The sequence below is a fragment of the Schistocerca cancellata genome, chromosome 10 (genome assembly GCF_023864275.1).
Source record: "Schistocerca cancellata isolate TAMUIC-IGC-003103 chromosome 10, iqSchCanc2.1, whole genome shotgun sequence".
NCBI lineage: Eukaryota > Metazoa > Arthropoda > Insecta > Orthoptera > Acrididae > Schistocerca > Schistocerca cancellata.
The window spans coordinates 46,945,542-46,963,940 of NC_064635.1; the positions used below are offsets into that span (position 1 = coordinate 46,945,542).

The 18,399-nt window shown below is 39.1% G+C and overlaps 1 protein-coding gene across 1 annotated transcript in view; it reads right to left on the bottom strand.

The window, feature by feature from the left end:
• Nucleotides 1–18,399, bottom strand: part of LOC126106901 (alpha-actinin, sarcomeric) — a 533,945-nt gene that overhangs the window by 50,257 nt on the left and 465,289 nt on the right. The window contains exons 3-7 of the mRNA XM_049913318.1: nucleotides 15,511–15,685; nucleotides 12,876–13,036; nucleotides 11,094–11,179; nucleotides 6,113–6,205; nucleotides 2,503–2,733 (exon numbers count right to left, since the gene is read on the bottom strand). Of these exons, the coding sequence (XP_049769275.1) occupies nucleotides 2,503–2,733; nucleotides 6,113–6,205; nucleotides 11,094–11,179; nucleotides 12,876–13,036; nucleotides 15,511–15,685 (746 nt within the window). The remainder of the gene's footprint in view (nucleotides 1–2,502; nucleotides 2,734–6,112; nucleotides 6,206–11,093; nucleotides 11,180–12,875; nucleotides 13,037–15,510; nucleotides 15,686–18,399) is intronic.

An 18,399-nucleotide genomic window follows, 5' to 3' on the forward strand; every position in this document is an offset into this window, starting at 1 on the left:
TCTATAGTAAGATATTTTCCACATATCCACCATGCGCAGCAATAATATGTCGTAGTCTCTGAATGAAATTACCCGAAACCTTTGACAACGTGTCTGGCGGAATGTCTTCACATGCAGATGAGATGTACTGCTTCAGCTGTTCAATTGTTTCTGGATTCTGGCGGTACACCTGGTCTTTCAAGTGTCCCCACAGAAAGAAGTCACAGGGGTTTATGTCTGGCGAATAGGGAGGCCAATCCACGCCGTCTCCTGTATGTTTCGGATAGCCCAAAGCAATCACACGATCATCGAAATATTCATTCAGGAAATTAAAGACGTCGGCCGTGCGATGTGGCCGGGCACCATCTTGCATAAACCACGAGGTGTTCGCAGTGTCGTCTAAGGCAGTTTGTACCGCTACAAATTCACGAAGAATGTCCAGAGAGCGTGATGCAGTAATCGTTTCGGATCTGAAAAATGGGCCAATGATTCCTTTGGAAGAAATGGCAGCCCAGACCAGTACTTTTTGAGGATGCAGGGACGATGGGACTGCAACATGGGGCTTTTCGGTTCCCCATATGCGCCAGTTCTGTTTATTGACGAACCCGTCCAGATAAAAATAAGCTTCGTCAGTAAACCAAATGCTGCCCACATGCACATCGCCGTCATCAATCCTGTGCACTATATCGTTAGCGAATGTCTCTCGTGCAGCAATGGTAGCGGCGTTGAGGGGTTGCCGCGTTTGAATTTTGTATGGATAGAGGTGTAAACTCTGGCGCATGAGACGATACGTGGACGTTGGCGTCATTTGGACCGCAGCTGCAACACGGCGAACGGAAACCCGAGGCCGCTGTTGGATCACCTGCTGCACTAGCTGCGCGTTGCCCTCTGTGGTTGCCGTACGCGGTCGCCCTACCTTTCCAGCACGTTCATCCGTCATGTTCCCAGTCCGTTGAAATTTTTCAAACAGATCCTTTATTGTATCGCTTTTCGGTCCTTTGGTTACATTAAACCTCCATTGAAAACTTCGTCTTGTTGCAACAACACTGTGTTCTAAGCGGTGGAATTCCAACACCACAAAAATCCTCTGTTCTAAGGAATAAACCATGTTGTCCACAGCACACTTTAACGTTGTGAACAGCACACGCTTACAGCAGAAAGACGACGAACAGAATGGCGCACCCACAGACTGCGTTGTCTTCTATATCTTTCACATCACTTGCAGCGCCATCTGTTGTTGAAAATTGTAACTACTGTAATTTCGAAAGTTTGTCCGCCTGAAAATGTACTGTTGTCCCAAGCATATTGCAACAAACGGTGTATTTCTATCGCTGCTCGTTTAGTTTTTATTGCCGTTTCAAATATACCGGTCATTTTTGAAACACCCTGTATCTATTAAGCAAATACATTCCCAACCCCTTCTCAATCAGTTGTGCTTCATTCTCAGTCAGTCACATCACTTCCTCTTCCCCCGCCTTTATTATTTGTGTTCTCTTTCACTCTCTCTACCACTTTTCCTCTCATGTCCACTGCTGATAACACTGAGTTTAAATCTATCTGCCTATAATCTGCCTTTACTCTTCTGCTTTTCAAGAAAAAATAAGAACTGTGAGTTCTTTCACATTTATGAATTCTTCCATCACTTCATGGCAGAAAAATTTTTGTTTTTCAACCTTAAATATGACAAACTGCATTTTGTTCTAATAATATTGGTTTACTTTGTACCAGTTTTCGGGCTTCAAAGAACTGACTATCATCCGCAAGAGACAATAGTGCATAGTGAACTAAATATTAGAAATAAAGATACTACCAACATACACACTAGTCAGCTGTTTTCTGACACTAGTTAACAAGCCAAAAAATCTGTTCGAAATAAACAAATACTGTCAGAACAAAAATGCAGTTTGTTTGTTTATCAGCCTTAGAGGTGTTTATTCATTATTATCTGCTGCAGATACTACTGTTTTCACTGTTTATGTCACAGTAATTTCCAAATGTTTGTATCTATGTTAGATGTAGCTTCTAACATTCATTCATCATTCTTCCCTTCCCAGTACTCTTTAGTCAGCAAATGTCAGATATGGAATGCTGCTACGGTATTCCCGCTCTTTTGAGAAGAGACAACCGATAACCATAGCTGTACATAGGCTATTATTACAGTAGGATCACCACTCCCAAATGCATTTCAAAGCTCCTGCCAGTCTCCCTTGAGCACAAATCCATGTATGTGACACTGTGTTACGAAGTGTTTGCTTGAACTGCAGCCGGCACACCTCCCCAATTCCCAGAAGTGGGCACATAAATGCTCTCAGCTATATGGCGAGTATAACTTATAACAACCTGGCAATGAATACTGTAAGAAGTGAAGGTAACAACCCCTTAAATTATTTACACTCCAGCACGACTTCCTGTTACCAACTAACATTTCTGGTTGGATGTAAGAGAAATCCAGGATAAATAAAGCAATAAACAAATAAAAATAAATAAGAAAATTAATAAACAGTCATTATTTCAAACACTTACAGAGACCATCTTGCCCTCAGTGGGCATGTAGGCGGGCCGGTTGGACAGCCGCAGCTTGGTCTGCAGGGTGTTAAAGTTGGTCTCCAGCTTGGCCTTCTGCTCGACGCGGGGTGGCTTGTGCTTCCGGCGGTATGTGCGGTACTCCTCCAACTTCTTCTGTACACCAGCCAGCGAGTTGTCCGTCTGCCGGCTGTTCAGCCACGGCATCGTTCGGCGAATCCATTCCAGCAACTGGGTAAGACAACGTGTGGAATTAACTTCACTGTGAGATCATAAATAAAATAAATTGGCAATATTTGCTGGTGTAATATTGGTTTTAAGAAGACACTAACCTATTCTTCTGCAAATGTTCCACCACAATTTTACAAATTACAATTAATACTGTATTATAATCCCCACAAATACACTTTTCTGATTGTTAGCGTCAGAGTGGGGATCTCTGCATAACAACTGAAACCCTGATGATGTGAGCATCTTATCTCTTCCTTAAAGAAGATTGTGGTTTTCCACTTAATTTAACATGTAATACAGCTCTTGCAGTTTTGCAATAAATTCTGACATCAAAATAGCTAAGAATAAAAGGAAGATGAAAGCTATGGTGTTTGCAGATAATCTGATGATTTGGGGGAATAAAGAGGAGGAAGTACGAGAGCAGTTAGACGTATGGGAACGAAAAGTGCAAGAATATAGGATGTCGGAAACACCTCCTTCTAGATAGCAAGGATTCTTAATCGTTTTAATGTGAAAGTGGTTTTTCGTCCGGCTTCTAAGATTTTGGATTTGCTGCGATCGGTGAAGGATGATTTGTTACTGTGGAAGACGAGAATCTACAAAATACCATGTCAGTGTGGTATGGCGTATATAGGACAGACAACGCTTACAGTGGAAGAGCGTTGTACAGAACATCAACGTTGCACTCGCCTACTTCAAGCCAGTAAGTCTGCAGTTGTGGAACATTGTATTTCTAACGGGCATTCAATGGAGTATGACAAAACTTCGATTTTGGCCACTGCAAAAACTTTTTGGGACTCCATTATCAAAGAATCCGTTGAAATACGCATTGCGGGAAATCTAATGAACCGTGACAGTGGTTACCAATTGAATAACGCATGGAATCCCGTCATCTCAGAATTTTGCTCGAGACGAAGACGCCAGAAGACTTCGATAGCTGTTGCCAGCAAGAATACCGATGGCAGCTGATTACTGCAGTTCCACCAGCGAGTGCGCTGCCGCTGGTCGGTGTGGCCCTACTGTCTCCGCGATTGCAACGCATGCGCGGCAGTACCACAGCGCACTATACAAGCTGGAGCGGAGAACGTCTTCGTCAGTCCTTGATCAGCTCACCTGAAGATGGCTGGCAGTTGTCCAGCTGAAATATCGTGCAATGAAGTTTACGACGACCGGCTGCAAACCCGAAATCTTTTTGACCAGTTGATGCGCCGGGAAAATTTCAAATTTTATGTTAGCCTTGTATTTAGCCATATTTGTAATTTTTCCTTTAGGAATGGTCAGTTTCCTGAACAATTAAAGTACTCAGTAGCAAAGCCGCATTATAATAAGGGAGAAAGGGATAATGTAGACAATTTTAGACCTATTTCTATGTCATCAGTTTTTGCTAAAGTTATTGAAAATGCTGTGTATGTAAGGATAATTGATCATTTTACATCATATAATTTGCTAACAAATGTACAGTTCGGCTTTAGAAGTGTTATAACAACTGAAAATGCTATACTATATTTTCTCTGTGAGGTACTGGACGGGTTAAACAAAAGGTTTTTAATGCTAGGCACATTTTTTGATTTAACTAAGGTGGTTGATTGTGTCGATCACAAAATATTGCTGCATAAGTTGGACCATTACAGAATATGGGGAGTCACAGTGTTGAGAATGGCTGTGATGTGGGATTTGCGTGGGGTACGGTCAAATGGGGGGTGCCCCAGGGATCAATGTTTGGGCCACTCATGTTCCTTATTTATATAAATGATATGCCCTCTAGTATTCATTACTGGTACCTCTAAAATATTTCTGTTTGCTGATGAAACTAGCACGGTGGTAAAATATGTTATGTGCAACATTGGTACTGTTTCAATTAGTGCAGTTCATGACAAATTCATGGCTTGTAGAAAATAAACTAACACTAAATCACAGTAAGATTCAGTTTTTACAGTTTCTAACACACAATTCAACAAAACTTGATGTTTTAATTTTGCAGAATGGGCATATGATTAGTGAAATCGAACAGTTCAAATTTCTAGGTGTTTAGATAGATAGTAAACTGTCGTGGAAAGCCCACGTTCAAGGGTTCAACACAAAAATTAGTCTACTTTGCTTATTTTCATTTGCTTATGTCATATGGTATTATATTTTGGGGTAACTCTTCCCATTCTAAAAGGATATTTTTGTCTTGGAAACAGGTGGTTCAGACAATAAGTGGTGTAAGTTTGCAAACTTCTTCTCGACCCCTGTTCACTAGTCTGGGTATTCTGACATTGGCCTCTATATATCCTTACTGTCATTTCTTGTTAACAACACCAGCTTATTCAGAGAGGATATAAAATGTAGACTGGCAATGGCAAGGAAAGCGTTTCTGAAGAAGAGAAATTTGTTGGCATCGAGTATAGATTTAAGTGTCAGGAAGTCGTTTCTGAAAGTATTTGTATGGAGTGTAGCCATGTATGGAAGCGGAACGTGGACGATAAATAGTTTGGACAAGAAGAGAATAGAAGCTTTCGAAATGTGGTGCTACAGAGGAATGCTGAAGATTATATGGGTAAATCACATAACTAATGAGGAGGTATTGAATAGAATTGGGGAGAAGAGGAGTTTGTGGCACAACTTGACCAGAAGAAGGGATCACCAATTTAGTACTGGAGGCAGCGTGGAGGGTAAAAATTGTAGAGAGAGACCAAGAGATGAATACACTAAGCAGATTCAGAAGGATGTAGGTTGCAGTAGATACTGGGAGATGAAGAAGCTTGCACAGGGTAGAGTAGCATGGAGAGCTGCATCAAACCAGTCTCAGGACTGAAGACCACAACCACAACAACAACAACGACTCAGTTAATACATGACAGAAATCAATACTGCATATGGATCGGACTTCCTTAACTCTTGGGCAGAAATAGCTTCCACAAGAATTCAAAAATCTTTCCTGATGGGTTACTCCTTCTTATCTGTCGAGGAGTTCCCTGAAAACGAAGGTGATTCTTATGTTGTATTGTCGATTGTGTTTACTTAAACTTATGGCTTGACTTTTTTAGGGTTCATAAACATTTTATTTTTATCTGTTATTGCTTTTGCATCGTAATTTCATGTATCGACACATTCCATGACCTTGGAGATTTGCTCCTCCATTTGGTCCTACGGAATTTTATATGTAAATAAAAAATTAATAAAATTACCAGTGTTAGCACGAAAGGGGGGTCGGGTTAGATCTCTCACACATGAAGATTTCTCAATTTATTTGGAAAGAGTGTACAAAGGTGCCCAAAATCTAGACTGTAATGTCTATGTAATGAATGTAGCTCATAGGTGAAAGTCTTAAATACTAGTACTGTAATTAAGGATATAATAATGGTAATGTAAAACAAGAATTACTCTTATTACTCACATCACTTGCAAGCCGCTCATACTCCTCCATGAGGCGTTCATTCTCCTGGTTGACCTTCAGCACCTTGCAGATACGGTTTGCAGCTGTCTCAGCCTGTTAACACATTAATACATTAAGTTCTGTGTACAGTTTTAAATTAATAGTTCAGCTAGAAGTCTAAACTGTTGCTCTTTTATATACCCTCTAAATATGAAACATTTTAAGTGAAGTCAAAAATAACTCGTTTGCATGTTAAATAACATGAAAGATTCAAATTTTATTTACTGGTATGTACAATGCAACTTGAGCAAATGAGAGTCATACTGTGCAATATGATCAAACAATTACTACATTTTTGTGATAATCACTGTTAACAAAATTATCACATGTTGTAACACAAATCATTACAACACACGGTAAGAAAAACGCACAGTTATCAGTCATTCATACAGACACTCACAGACTAATGTGTAAGAATGTTAATGAAGTATTACACAAAACAGATTTGAAAAATGCAGCAAGCAAGCCTACAGGCAATAAAAAAATCATGTACACTACTAATAGCTGTAGTAGCACTGACTATACTGTTTGTAACTTTTCTCATACTTTGGATGACTATACTCACTGTGATCTCGGAAAAACTTTAAAGTCACCCGACTCAATACCCAATTGTGCTCCAGCATTAAAGCTGTGAAAACAAAGTCGACTGCAGTACACTCATCACTGGAAATCCTCTCAAGAAATCTCTGAATAAAGCATTTTTAATCCACTTGGCAAGTAATACAGAAGTAATCAAGTCATTCTCTTTAAGTCTCTTCTTTGGAGAAAAGACTTAGAGAGAAGGAATTTTACTTGTATCTGTGACTTCACTAATAGAAACTAGAACAGTTAAATGCACCTCTTCACATAAATATGCAAGAAACTTTTAACTCCGCAATAATATGTACCATCTACTCGGCATTTTTGAAAGAGATATACACGAGAACTTGGTGTCCACAACAGTATTCGAAACACATTTGTGGTACCACCTGTAAAATTGTTTGGATTGCACTACATATTTTACATTCCTGCACTTCGTGTTTCACATTTCTGCTCCTCATATTTTCCAGAAGAGGGTGTTCTGCATAATTAGGTTGAGCCTCATGATCGAACACCATTAAAACCACTGTCTCACTTTGTTGAGTCTCACTGTATTTCATTTAGTGTTTATATTGGAGTCACTGCATGGTGACAGCTGATTTGCTTGCTTGATTGATTGGTCATTTTAGTTGGATGTGTTGTCAATGTTTCTCACAACTCCCCTCAACTGTGCTAATACTCTGCCCCTTGTAAGATATGGTATACTCATACAGAATGTGATACACATCCAGCTTTCAAGAAGATAGATCATCTTTAACATTACAAAGAAGACATTTTATCTTTGTTGACAGGTGTGCAACGCAATGGATGTCATGTTGCCAGGGACATCTACCACGGGGAGAAAACCTGAAAGATTACATGTGTGTTGCCATTATTGCTTTAAAACTTATGTTTCAGGCAGAAATTTATTTACATCAGTAGGCCACCCAGCAGGAAAAATAATGAGAAAAATCACACATAAATATGTGCAGTGTTGCCGGCAGTTTGTGAGGTGCAATTATTTAAAACATCTTGTCTTTCCCCACATTGGCCCTTTGAATGTACATCTGCAGGGATACAAAGGGATGGAGTGGCAGATTTTACCACTCTGGTTTGTCTAAGTTCTGAAATCTGGAGCAAATAACAAGCACATTTACATTTTGTTGTGTTATGTATGCTACAAGTATTTTCTGCATTCTGTGAAGACCAGTGTGTCAATACAAGGCCATATGGTGATTTAAGCCAGCTTAGGCCATGGAGGCTTCAGCCTGTGTGACAAAGCGTCGTCAACAGTTATACAGTGGCAGGCAGCACGGCTTTACCTTCTGAGCACCGGAGAAGCAGTGGTAGTACGACGACACATACGTCATGACGGCACGCTCGTCTGGCATCGCGGTGTTGACGAGATCTGCAGTGGCACAGCAAGGCAATGCAGCAAATAAAGCAGGCAGTTAGTTGAATACTTCACTCATCAGGCATTCCAACTGCAGAAACAAACTATAAGGATGAGCGAAAAAACTTGGCAGACAGCCTGGCACGCGAAAGCACATATCACTCTTTGCAAATCACTATTTTTTTATTTATTTTTCCTTTCTCTTCTGAATCGACTCTTTATTTGTGGAAACTGAAAGCACACTGTTAAAGCGCATAAAAGGTGCTACGTTCATAGTTAAGGTCCCACCAGTTATGGTTACAAAATATCAGAAAAAACAGGCCCAAACTACCATTCTAAGCTGATTATCTGATGATAATGATTTGAAACTTGTTGTTTTTTTTTTAAGTTTCCCTCACCCCTTAAGACCTCCCTCTCTGGCCTACTGATTAGTAGTTTGTATCACAAAGTAAAATCATCTCATGTGACCAGCAAAGTAAGAGACCCACAAATTGATTTTGATAGGACAATTATGAAGGGCACCACAAGATTGCCAAACACCAATTAATTTCTCAACTTCACATAATTCCATAATTGTGAGACACCAAAGTTTTCACAAGTGCTATGATACAAACAAGCATTTATTTAGTGATACTGTCAAAGCTTGTGTCTTCTTTTATCTACCAAGGCAATTACATGCATTTTAAAAAGACCTACACTTTAAAAAATATATTGGGGTCCCTGGAAAGATGAGTAGCACAATACAAAACTGACTGGACGCATTTTGCCAAAAGTGATGGGTAATGCTTACATGGCAAGGGAAACAGAACTGTACTGTAACAGCAGACTTGGCTTGTCTGTTTAGTGTAATGCACACCTATTTAGACAAAAAGACTTTACAGCAAACTATAACACGCATAATATCAATTTGCAAGTCTTGCAAAGAGTTCTCAAATGTTGTTATGAAATTTTATACTCCTACAGTAAAAACTTGTTGCTTCAGTATATTATTAGATAAAAAAAATTACCACCATTGACCATACAGCATAGTTCTTTCCATTTGGGGAACTAACCTTAGTGAAAAATCTTCATTGGATACCTTCAAACATTCAGTAGATGTTAGACTGACTGTTTATGGGCCTAAATACAGTGGGATGGCCATACTGTAATTACAATATTTATTTCTCATTAAACTATAGCTATAATTTCATATTTACAGCACATAGTTCTTAAGTGAAGGATTCCTTTAAAAATGTCTTCAGTAGTAATATGTAACTTTGTGCTTGTCCAAGCTGACAGCCACTGTTATGGGTTACAAAACATCCAAACAAAAAACGTCACACATTAATAAAGGTTACACTAAAAAAAAGGGTCACTTAAAGATGTATTCATATAATCAAACAGATACAACAAATCAATTCACACAGCACTCTTCATGTCCGGTTCTACTCGCCATGCTGTAAGATAGCAGTTAGTTCGTTAATACCAGATTCAGGAAGGCAGTATTTTTACAGATTATTAATGAAAATAAACAGGTTGCCTAGCATTCACAAGGGCAATGCAGTGATATTATATACATTAAACCTTCCCTCCAGCAGCATAATTCCGCAATTTCAAGAGATCCTATCTTAAGTTGTTCAAAGAAGTTCACATTTTAGAATTAGCAAACCACTTGCTATTTCTAAGTTGAGTTTGTCTAATGAGATGTATTCTAAACACATTGTGAAGCTCTTGTTCAGAAACTGAAAGCCTATTTCCCATCCACATACAAACTGGTGTCTAACCTTCTGTTGTCCATGTTGGACTGCGATTTGGAAACTGCAGCTGATTTAATTTGTTTTTTATGTCATAAACAATCATCTGTGGCAGTCAGTCAGTCAGTCATATCCTCTGAAGAGGAGTTTTGAGATTGGGGGAGGAGACCAAACAGTGATGTCATCAGTCTCATCAGATTAGGGAAGAATGGAGAAGGAATTGGCCATGCTCTTTCAAAGGAACCATCCTGGCATTTGCCTGAAGCGATTTACGGAAATCATGGAAAACTTAATCAGGATGGCCGGACGCAGGTTTCAACTGTTGTCCGTTCGAATGCAAGTCCAGTGTGCTAATCACTGCATATCTCACTCAGTGATGAGTTTTGAGAGCTTACCCCTTCATGTTCATGTTCATCTTCATGCAGTTCACATTAGAGTACTGATGGCTGGATGTACCCAGTTGTCTGCTTTACACTTCATTTTGAAGATGTTCTAGTAGAAAGAACGCTGAGAGTTTTTATAAATATACATTCTCACCATTAAATGGTGCACAAACATGAAACAACAACAAAAAACAGTCAAGAGATTGCACAGATGTAGGTGGAAAGGGAAAAAGGGCACAAGAAAGGAAAAACGAAAATCTGTACAAACTGTTAACCGTTTTCTGTTGTTGTTGTTGTTGTTGTTGTTTCATGTCTGTGTAGAATTTAATGGCGAGAATGTATATTTATAACAATTCTCAGGGTTCTTTCTGCTGGAAAACCTTCAAAAATGAAGTTCATAACAGGCTAACAATACGATAATGTAATCCACCTAAAGAGAGAATAAGCCCTCAAAATACATTGTGGAACAACAGTCGCCGACACTAATAATCATTTTAATTTCATATTTGATTTGAATTGGTGTCTTCCGAATAGAAAAACTGCAGTAAATATTCTTACAAAAATTGCAAAGCATTTCTAAAAATCTCACAAATGTTCTAAGAAGAAAGCAAAATATACATGGCACTGTAAAGGTAGATTTTGTTAAAACACCACGAAATTTTCCGTAATGAAAGCAATCATTCCTGGTGGGATGAACATTTGTTCCCACAAAACAAAATTTTCTAACTTGCTACTACAGGAGTTAACCTCATTTCCCTAAACTGCAGTCACACGCTGTGGCAAATACGGAAGTTCTATGCTGCTGGAGTGAAGGCTAAGGCATAGGCTGGGCAGACACACGGGGGTGGGGCCGCGCCACGGTGGGGCGGAGTTACCTGCTGCGCCCCCTGGAATGCATGGTAGTAGCACGACACGTACGTCATGATGGCGCGCTCGTCCGGCTTTGGTGTGTTGATCAGGTCTGCAAGAACAAGGACGCTCTGACTCCAGACACTGCTAGTCTGTCATCACACTCTCCTCAATATGCATACTGTTGTTTGTATCAGGACATTCATTCCACAGAGGGCCTAAGAAGTTCTGAGTAACTATGGTAGCTGCTCCTCCATGTCAAGTTCAATTGTTCAATCCCCCCCCGCCCAAAAAAAAAAATAATTTTGTATGGGGTAGGTCAGTACATTCACTTTCTCCACTGTAATTTTAATTTCTTAAACTATTTAGAAAACTGTAATTTGTAATATAACTTTTCCCTTTTTTCTGATTATACCCTTAAAAAAGGTTCAAGTAGTTCTGTGTCATCAACTGGAGGTGCAACAGAGGAGTGGTACAGAATGAACGTTGATCAGCAATTAACATGCCGAACTACTTGGAAGAATAATTTTCACAGTATGCTTCAGCCCTCTGAATATTGACTACATTAAATCTCGAGTAAGATTCATACAGTTTGCTACATTCATTTCAGTGTCAGCCAATGAAACAATACACTTGGGAATAAATGCTCTGAAAAAGAGGTGTGTCTGATTCACATATGTAAGGACACTTGCTGTAAAATAAAATATCCTATAATTTGAAATACATTTTCCAAACTTTTGTCTTCATAAATAAAAATATTGACCAATATGTTATGAAACAATTATTACACAAACAGGGAACGAGATCCCGCCATAGTTTACATCTGATCAGCAATGACATCTGTATTCTATCAAGGCACAAATATCGTGTGGTTTACCATTAGCTATCAAGCTAAAACATCAATTAAAAAAGTACCTGTAATAAAAAACAGTGATTTAATGTTACTGTAGTGGTTATAATTTACTGCAGGAAATGATACAACTGTCAAAAAATGTAACTTCTGCGAATTTCGGTACGTACAGAGTGAGTCATAAATGAGTAAAATTATTCCAAGGACCCCTTGCTCCTATGTGCAACATGTTAACAAAAATTTATTTCCTTACCCTCCCCCCACCCTCTCCTGCAACTATTGTTTACAAAATAAAGGAAAAACAGTTGACTGGGAAGATAAAGGGAAAAATCTTCTCATTACAGATTACTAGTATTTGCATGAGAACTTTTGAACCGCACTTTGCCAACAGTGGCAGAATGTTTAGTCTTCTACAAAACAAATTTGCAGCTGCAAACGCAAAGAACGGCCAACAGACTATTACTATGTATGCAATTTGTGTCTTCAGGTCACTTTTTTTTCTTAGCTTGTTCCGGTACACAGTAACAATCAAAAGTTCCCTACGTATTTCTGAAATCCACGAGATTCTGTTGCATTGCCATTTACTGGTGTAGGAACATGGGAAGACAAACAATTTTGAGTTTGCAGCTCAAAGTGCAACACTACACGTGAAATATTTTCCCTTATTAATGATTCAGCCTGTATATTTAAAAAAGAGAACTGTGTTGTCTTTTTCCAGTGCTCCTGTTTCCTTTACATATTTTGTAATTTTGCTGTATTGTCTGCCCCCAACCCATGTCGTCCTTTTCTCATCCACTGTTAATATCAGTACAATGTAAAGTGTCTGGTTTCTAATGTAACTTCAACTGACAGTCAAACCTGGTTTATCACAGAATGACTAAGCTCTGGCAAACTTGTTTACAACGTGTGTAATGCTAAATAATGTCCTAAGAAAGAAACACTAGTACAACAAACATACCATCAGGATCCAACATGCGAGGTATGTCCAGGTACTTCTCAGCAACATCGAACGCGGTGTTCAAGTTCTCCAGTGGGTTGTCCTTTGACAGCTTGTGGTAGTCAATAAGGTCAGGGCGGTGACGGTGGATCAGAGCGCAGAAGGCCAGACCATCTTTGAAGCTGCAAGGAGAAGTGTTTCGTTGAATTTCAGTCTAGGCATTAAGTTTCACAACACCACACATAAAATTATAATTTGCTTTTCCTTAGCATACTGTAGCTGTCAGCATGACACACACACACACACACACACACACACACACACACACACACACACACACAGACACACAGAGAGAGAGAGAGAGAGAGAGAGAGAGAGAGAGAGAGAGAGAGTGTTTCACAAGTAGTTAAAGAACACATCTGAAATAGATAGGCTAACTACAAATTACTTCTTATCAGTCACCAGATTGTGATCTATCTTCAGGTAGCAAACAAACAACACTACTGCTGCTGCTGCAGCTACCCCAGAACCACCACCAAATAAATGATGTGCATCTAAATTTTAAAGTGAAATGTGCTCTCATATACTGGGGGAAATATATTCCACAAATAGGAAGCTGTTTGGCAGTTCATAATGTCATGCTTCTATCATTATCTATTGTTTTGTGTATGTATATTGAAAATCATGATTTGGCACACTATCTGTAATACTTAATTGAAACTACCAATTTCAAGCAACAGAGCCTCTCCTCATTTCTTCTTATGCCTGAGGAAAATATGTTGTTTCAATAAAGTGAGACACAGCTATTGTGTCAAATCACAAGTTTCCACAAATACTTAAAACCTGAAATTTTTTTCACCTACCAAACTTTTATTCCCATTATTTTAAAACTTACACCAGTTTCAGAGAATCATTTGAAAATGGCTATGCAACCAAAATAGTGCAATAATGAAAGCCACATAAAATGATATTTAGATCTATCAAATAGCAGCCAGTGAGGAAGAATGCTGTCAGTCAGACAATTTGTAGTGACCGTAGATCTTGTTTCATTTAAAACCTTATATCTGTGTATGTGTCACACCATGTCTAGGTTAAAGAATGAACATTGGTTCCCTAATACAGTCATCACCTTGCCAAACAATGTGTCTCAAATGCACAATAACACCATTTTCTGCATGCTATTAAGTATTTCATTTTGCTTCTCCGGAGTTCACAACAACAATTTTTGCTCCTCGGTGCCTGTAATGTTATTGTAGAGTTCTTCGTGCTTATATTTGTAAGGAAATATGGAAAAGAAATAAAAAACCACTGTAAAAAATATTTTAATTTCCACACGAAAAGGTAACATTTGTTAATTGCGTACCATATTTACATTCCAGGTTACGAATGTCGCTCAGTGTAATGGCCATCTGTATCCACAACAGCCTTGAGCCCCACTAGACATACCATTTCACAACTGTTGCAGTGCTTTGAACGGTGGACCATATAATGGCCAGCTGTCACGACATAGTTCATGCACTGCTTGAAGACCGCACATGGCATCCAGCATACTCTCAGCCATGGCAACAGTAACTTCAACAATTTGTGGCACAATTGGCTATCAGCCTCTCCCAGGAGCAACTCCCAAATTGCCAGTTAATTCAAACTTCTGAATCTTGCTCTTCAACCTTGCTGCAGAAAGTGGATCTCTCCATATTCCTTTAATGCACTGGTACTCATGAAGAGCAGCGGCACTATTGTTGCTGTTTTGATAAAACAGCTTTACATCATATGTCATCACCTACTGGGTTTTGCAATTGTTCGCACCCATTTGAAGAGACCACTGAACTGAGGCAGCAGGAATGTTGTAACTCAGTCAGCCTAATTCCAATTACTCCAGCAGCCACCTAATAACCATGAATGAGTACTGCATGTATCACCGTGAACTTGAGACAAAGGAATTAAGCAAATAATGGAAACTTGTGGGTTGAACAGTGCCAAAAATCATAAAAAAAAACACACAAACATCAAGCACAGCGATGCAGAGTGTTTTTGGGGAATGCTATGGCATGGTGCTTACAGATTATGCTCATAAGGGGCAACCACCACAGGTGCACACTAGAAAAAATCTGACACTGTTACAGGAGGCTGTCAAGACAAAAAGTCATGGAAAGCTGTACGAGAGGGTGTTTGTGCGCCAGACAACATCCCTGCTCATTCTGTACAGAATACAGTCACATATGTTGCTTATTAGAGCTATCACATTTTGCCTCAACCCCCCTCCCCCATGTTGTTCTGACTTGAAGCGCAGTGACTAATTCCTCTTTCCTTGGATGAAGATGACATTGCGCGGGAGGCATTTTGAGACTAACAATGAGGTTACAGTTGACACACAGCATTTCCTGAACAGCCGAGATCACCATCAAGTCATCTGTCATTGAGAAACGAGCGTGACATTGATGGGTGAATATGGAAGTTTCACAGTCACAGTTTTGTTTCTTCAAGGTGTTTAAATTTTTTTTCTGTAACTACCTCTCATGCAGCATAAAAACAGGAAATAAAATCACACGCAAGTCTCAGTGAGTGGTCAGTTGTCCAGCACTACAGTTGCAGCAAAGTATGTGAGTGCATTTATAACACATTTACAGAAAACAGGTGTCAAGTGTCGAGCCCTCACCTGAGGTGGAAGTTCTGCACATTGACGTTCTTGTAGGGTGCAGTCTTGCGCTGGCACCACAGCAGCAACCCCTCCTTGGCCGTCATCTCTTCCACCGAGATGTCCTGGATGGCGAAGCGCAGGATGATGGTCCAGATCATACCCAGCGTCATCTTCAGGTTGCCGTCCACAATTTCTGCGAGAAAGTAGAAGACATTAAGTTTGACAGGCCATTATTCACCACCTTAGACACACACACACACACACACACACACACACACACACACACACACACACACACACAAATGCAGTCTTCTTGAGACAGCATAACTCATGGCACACAAATTAGCCAGACTATATTGAGATTAAGAGGACTTATTGACTTCCAACAGACTACACATAACTTCAAGCCTTTTTTAAACTTTTCCATTAGTATATGGGTGAACAATCCAAAACAATAAAAACAACATAATTAAAGGTTTTGCATCTTCAACCTTGAAGGTTTTTAAATGCTTAACATCAAGTATTTAAGACATTAATTCATTTGTAAAGTAATGAGATGTTTGAATCTGTTTTATGCATGGGAGTTAGATTCCTGAAAGAATGCTTAACGTAGGCTTTCACTACAAAATTGACACTGAATTCCAAGAATCTTGCCATTTCAGGTGTTCAGAGTTCTGTGGCGCTCTCCTACAAGTCAAACAACCATGTGACCATTTGTTCTGCACTCCTGCGTATACATTCAATATCCCCTGTTAGACCTATTTGAAATGGATCCCATGTATTTCAGCAATATTCCAGAATGGGTTACAAAAGCATTTTGAAGGCAATGCGTACCTGACCTGGCAGACAATTTTAACAGAAACTTCAGACTTACTGCAGATGCTCCAATTATCTATAATGAAGTAGTGTATGAAAAATTCATTCACATCTTGCTAACATTATGAAGTTGTTCGCCTAAAGCTGCAACTCACTTTAAACGTTCAGATATGTAAAACTGTGCCCTCCACAAAATGTACATTGGCAGTGACTATAATGTCAATGTGTCTTATTTGGAATCAGTCAACTCATACAAATACCTGGGTGCAACAATCTGCAGAGATGTGAAATGGAATGATCATATAGGCTCATAGGTAAAGCAGAAGGCAGAATTCAGTTCTTTGGAGAGGTACTGCAAAAATTCAATCTACAAAATAAAACTGCTTACAAAACACTCATGCATACCATTGTATAAGATTGCTCAAGTGTATGGTATCCATAATGGGGGATATTGAAAATATACAGTGATGGATGGCAAGAATTATAACAGGCCAGTTTGACAAGCGGAAAAGTGTCACAGAGATACTGCTGATACTGAACTCGCACACACTTGAAGATACATGCAAACTACCCTGCAAAACCAGAATTAACTGAAGAGTCTGGAAATATACTTCAGAATCCAACATGTCACTGCCATACGGTCTGCAAAAACTAGATGAAACTACTCACTGCACATGACGAGGCACTTAAGCTCTCAGTCTTTCTGCAGTCTATTAGCTAATGGAACAGGATGAAACCCCTAATAGGTGGTACAATGAGAAATATCATCTGCACTTGACAGTGCTTTGCAAAGTGTCACTGTAGATGTAGACATACTTGTTGGGTTGACTGCTAGGTGCAAGATGCTTTGGTCATGCCTCAGCTGCTCCATCCCAATACATTCGTTACCTCTATATGTTTTTCTGTTATGTCCTTTAGACACGCTCTGGGACAGTTAGGAGTATTATTTACAATATTTACAGTATTTACATTCATGTGTGATTTTTTTATTGCATATACAAAAAAGTTTAGAATTGTCTCATATTGGTACATTCTCTCAAAGCAAGACTAAATGGTATTATTTACTACTGAAGTTGGCACATTTTGAAGCATGGGAGTTAACAAATAGCTAAACCGTTTTTTCACAATAAAACTTTGTTTTGGAACAAAATTTTTCCAACAGACTACGTATGTTAACTACAGTTTCCAATGATCTGGTAAATATGAGAACACAGCAAGTCTTGAAATGCATTCTGGACATTTGCCACCTGCCTGTTATCTTTTGCTTCAACTGAAAATTTCTCTAATTACATTCAAATGAAATGATTGGTAATTCACTTTTACATCTTTCCAACAATTCCTGCATTTGCAAAATGTCTCAGGAACCACAAACAGCTGTCATTTGTGTTTACTTGAACTTGTAGCTCTGATTTGGATCCGTCAAATGGAGACTTATTTGTATTTGTATTTACTTTTCCCATTTCACTGATGTTTGGCTGTTGGCTGCTTTGTTGAGTAATTACAGACTGAAGTGACTGAAAAGGATTTAGTGTAAATTATTCACAAAAGACTCTTCTTCTGAAGCTGTCTCTGTTGATAAACATAGTGATTCTTCAAAATCACTCTCCATTAGCATCTGCATTGCCCCATCAGAATTCAGGAGCTTTTCACACACCATTACGATTCAATATAATGAGTATATGAGAATAAACCACAGTAAGATTAAAATGATGGTCTGAAGTACTGAAGAACGATATATACCTCTAACAATGGGAATTGGCAGATAAGAGCCAAAAAAGTGATTGAGGAGTTTACTTATTTGGTAAACAGGATCACAAAGGATGGCAGAAGCTGGAAATAAATCGTGAGCATAGCACAGCAGGCCAAAATTGCAATTTAATTTTAGAAAAAATTCACCTGTAAGAACATTAGTCTGGAAACAAGACAACTGATTGTGAATGCATTTGTTTGGAGTGTGGTCCTGCAACCTTGTGAAACCTGGATGGTAAGAAAATGAGAGACGATGGCTACAAGCAGTGGAGATTTGGTGCTAATGAACGATGTTGGAGATCAAGAGACAGAGATAGATTTAACCATAAAGACATGTTGAGA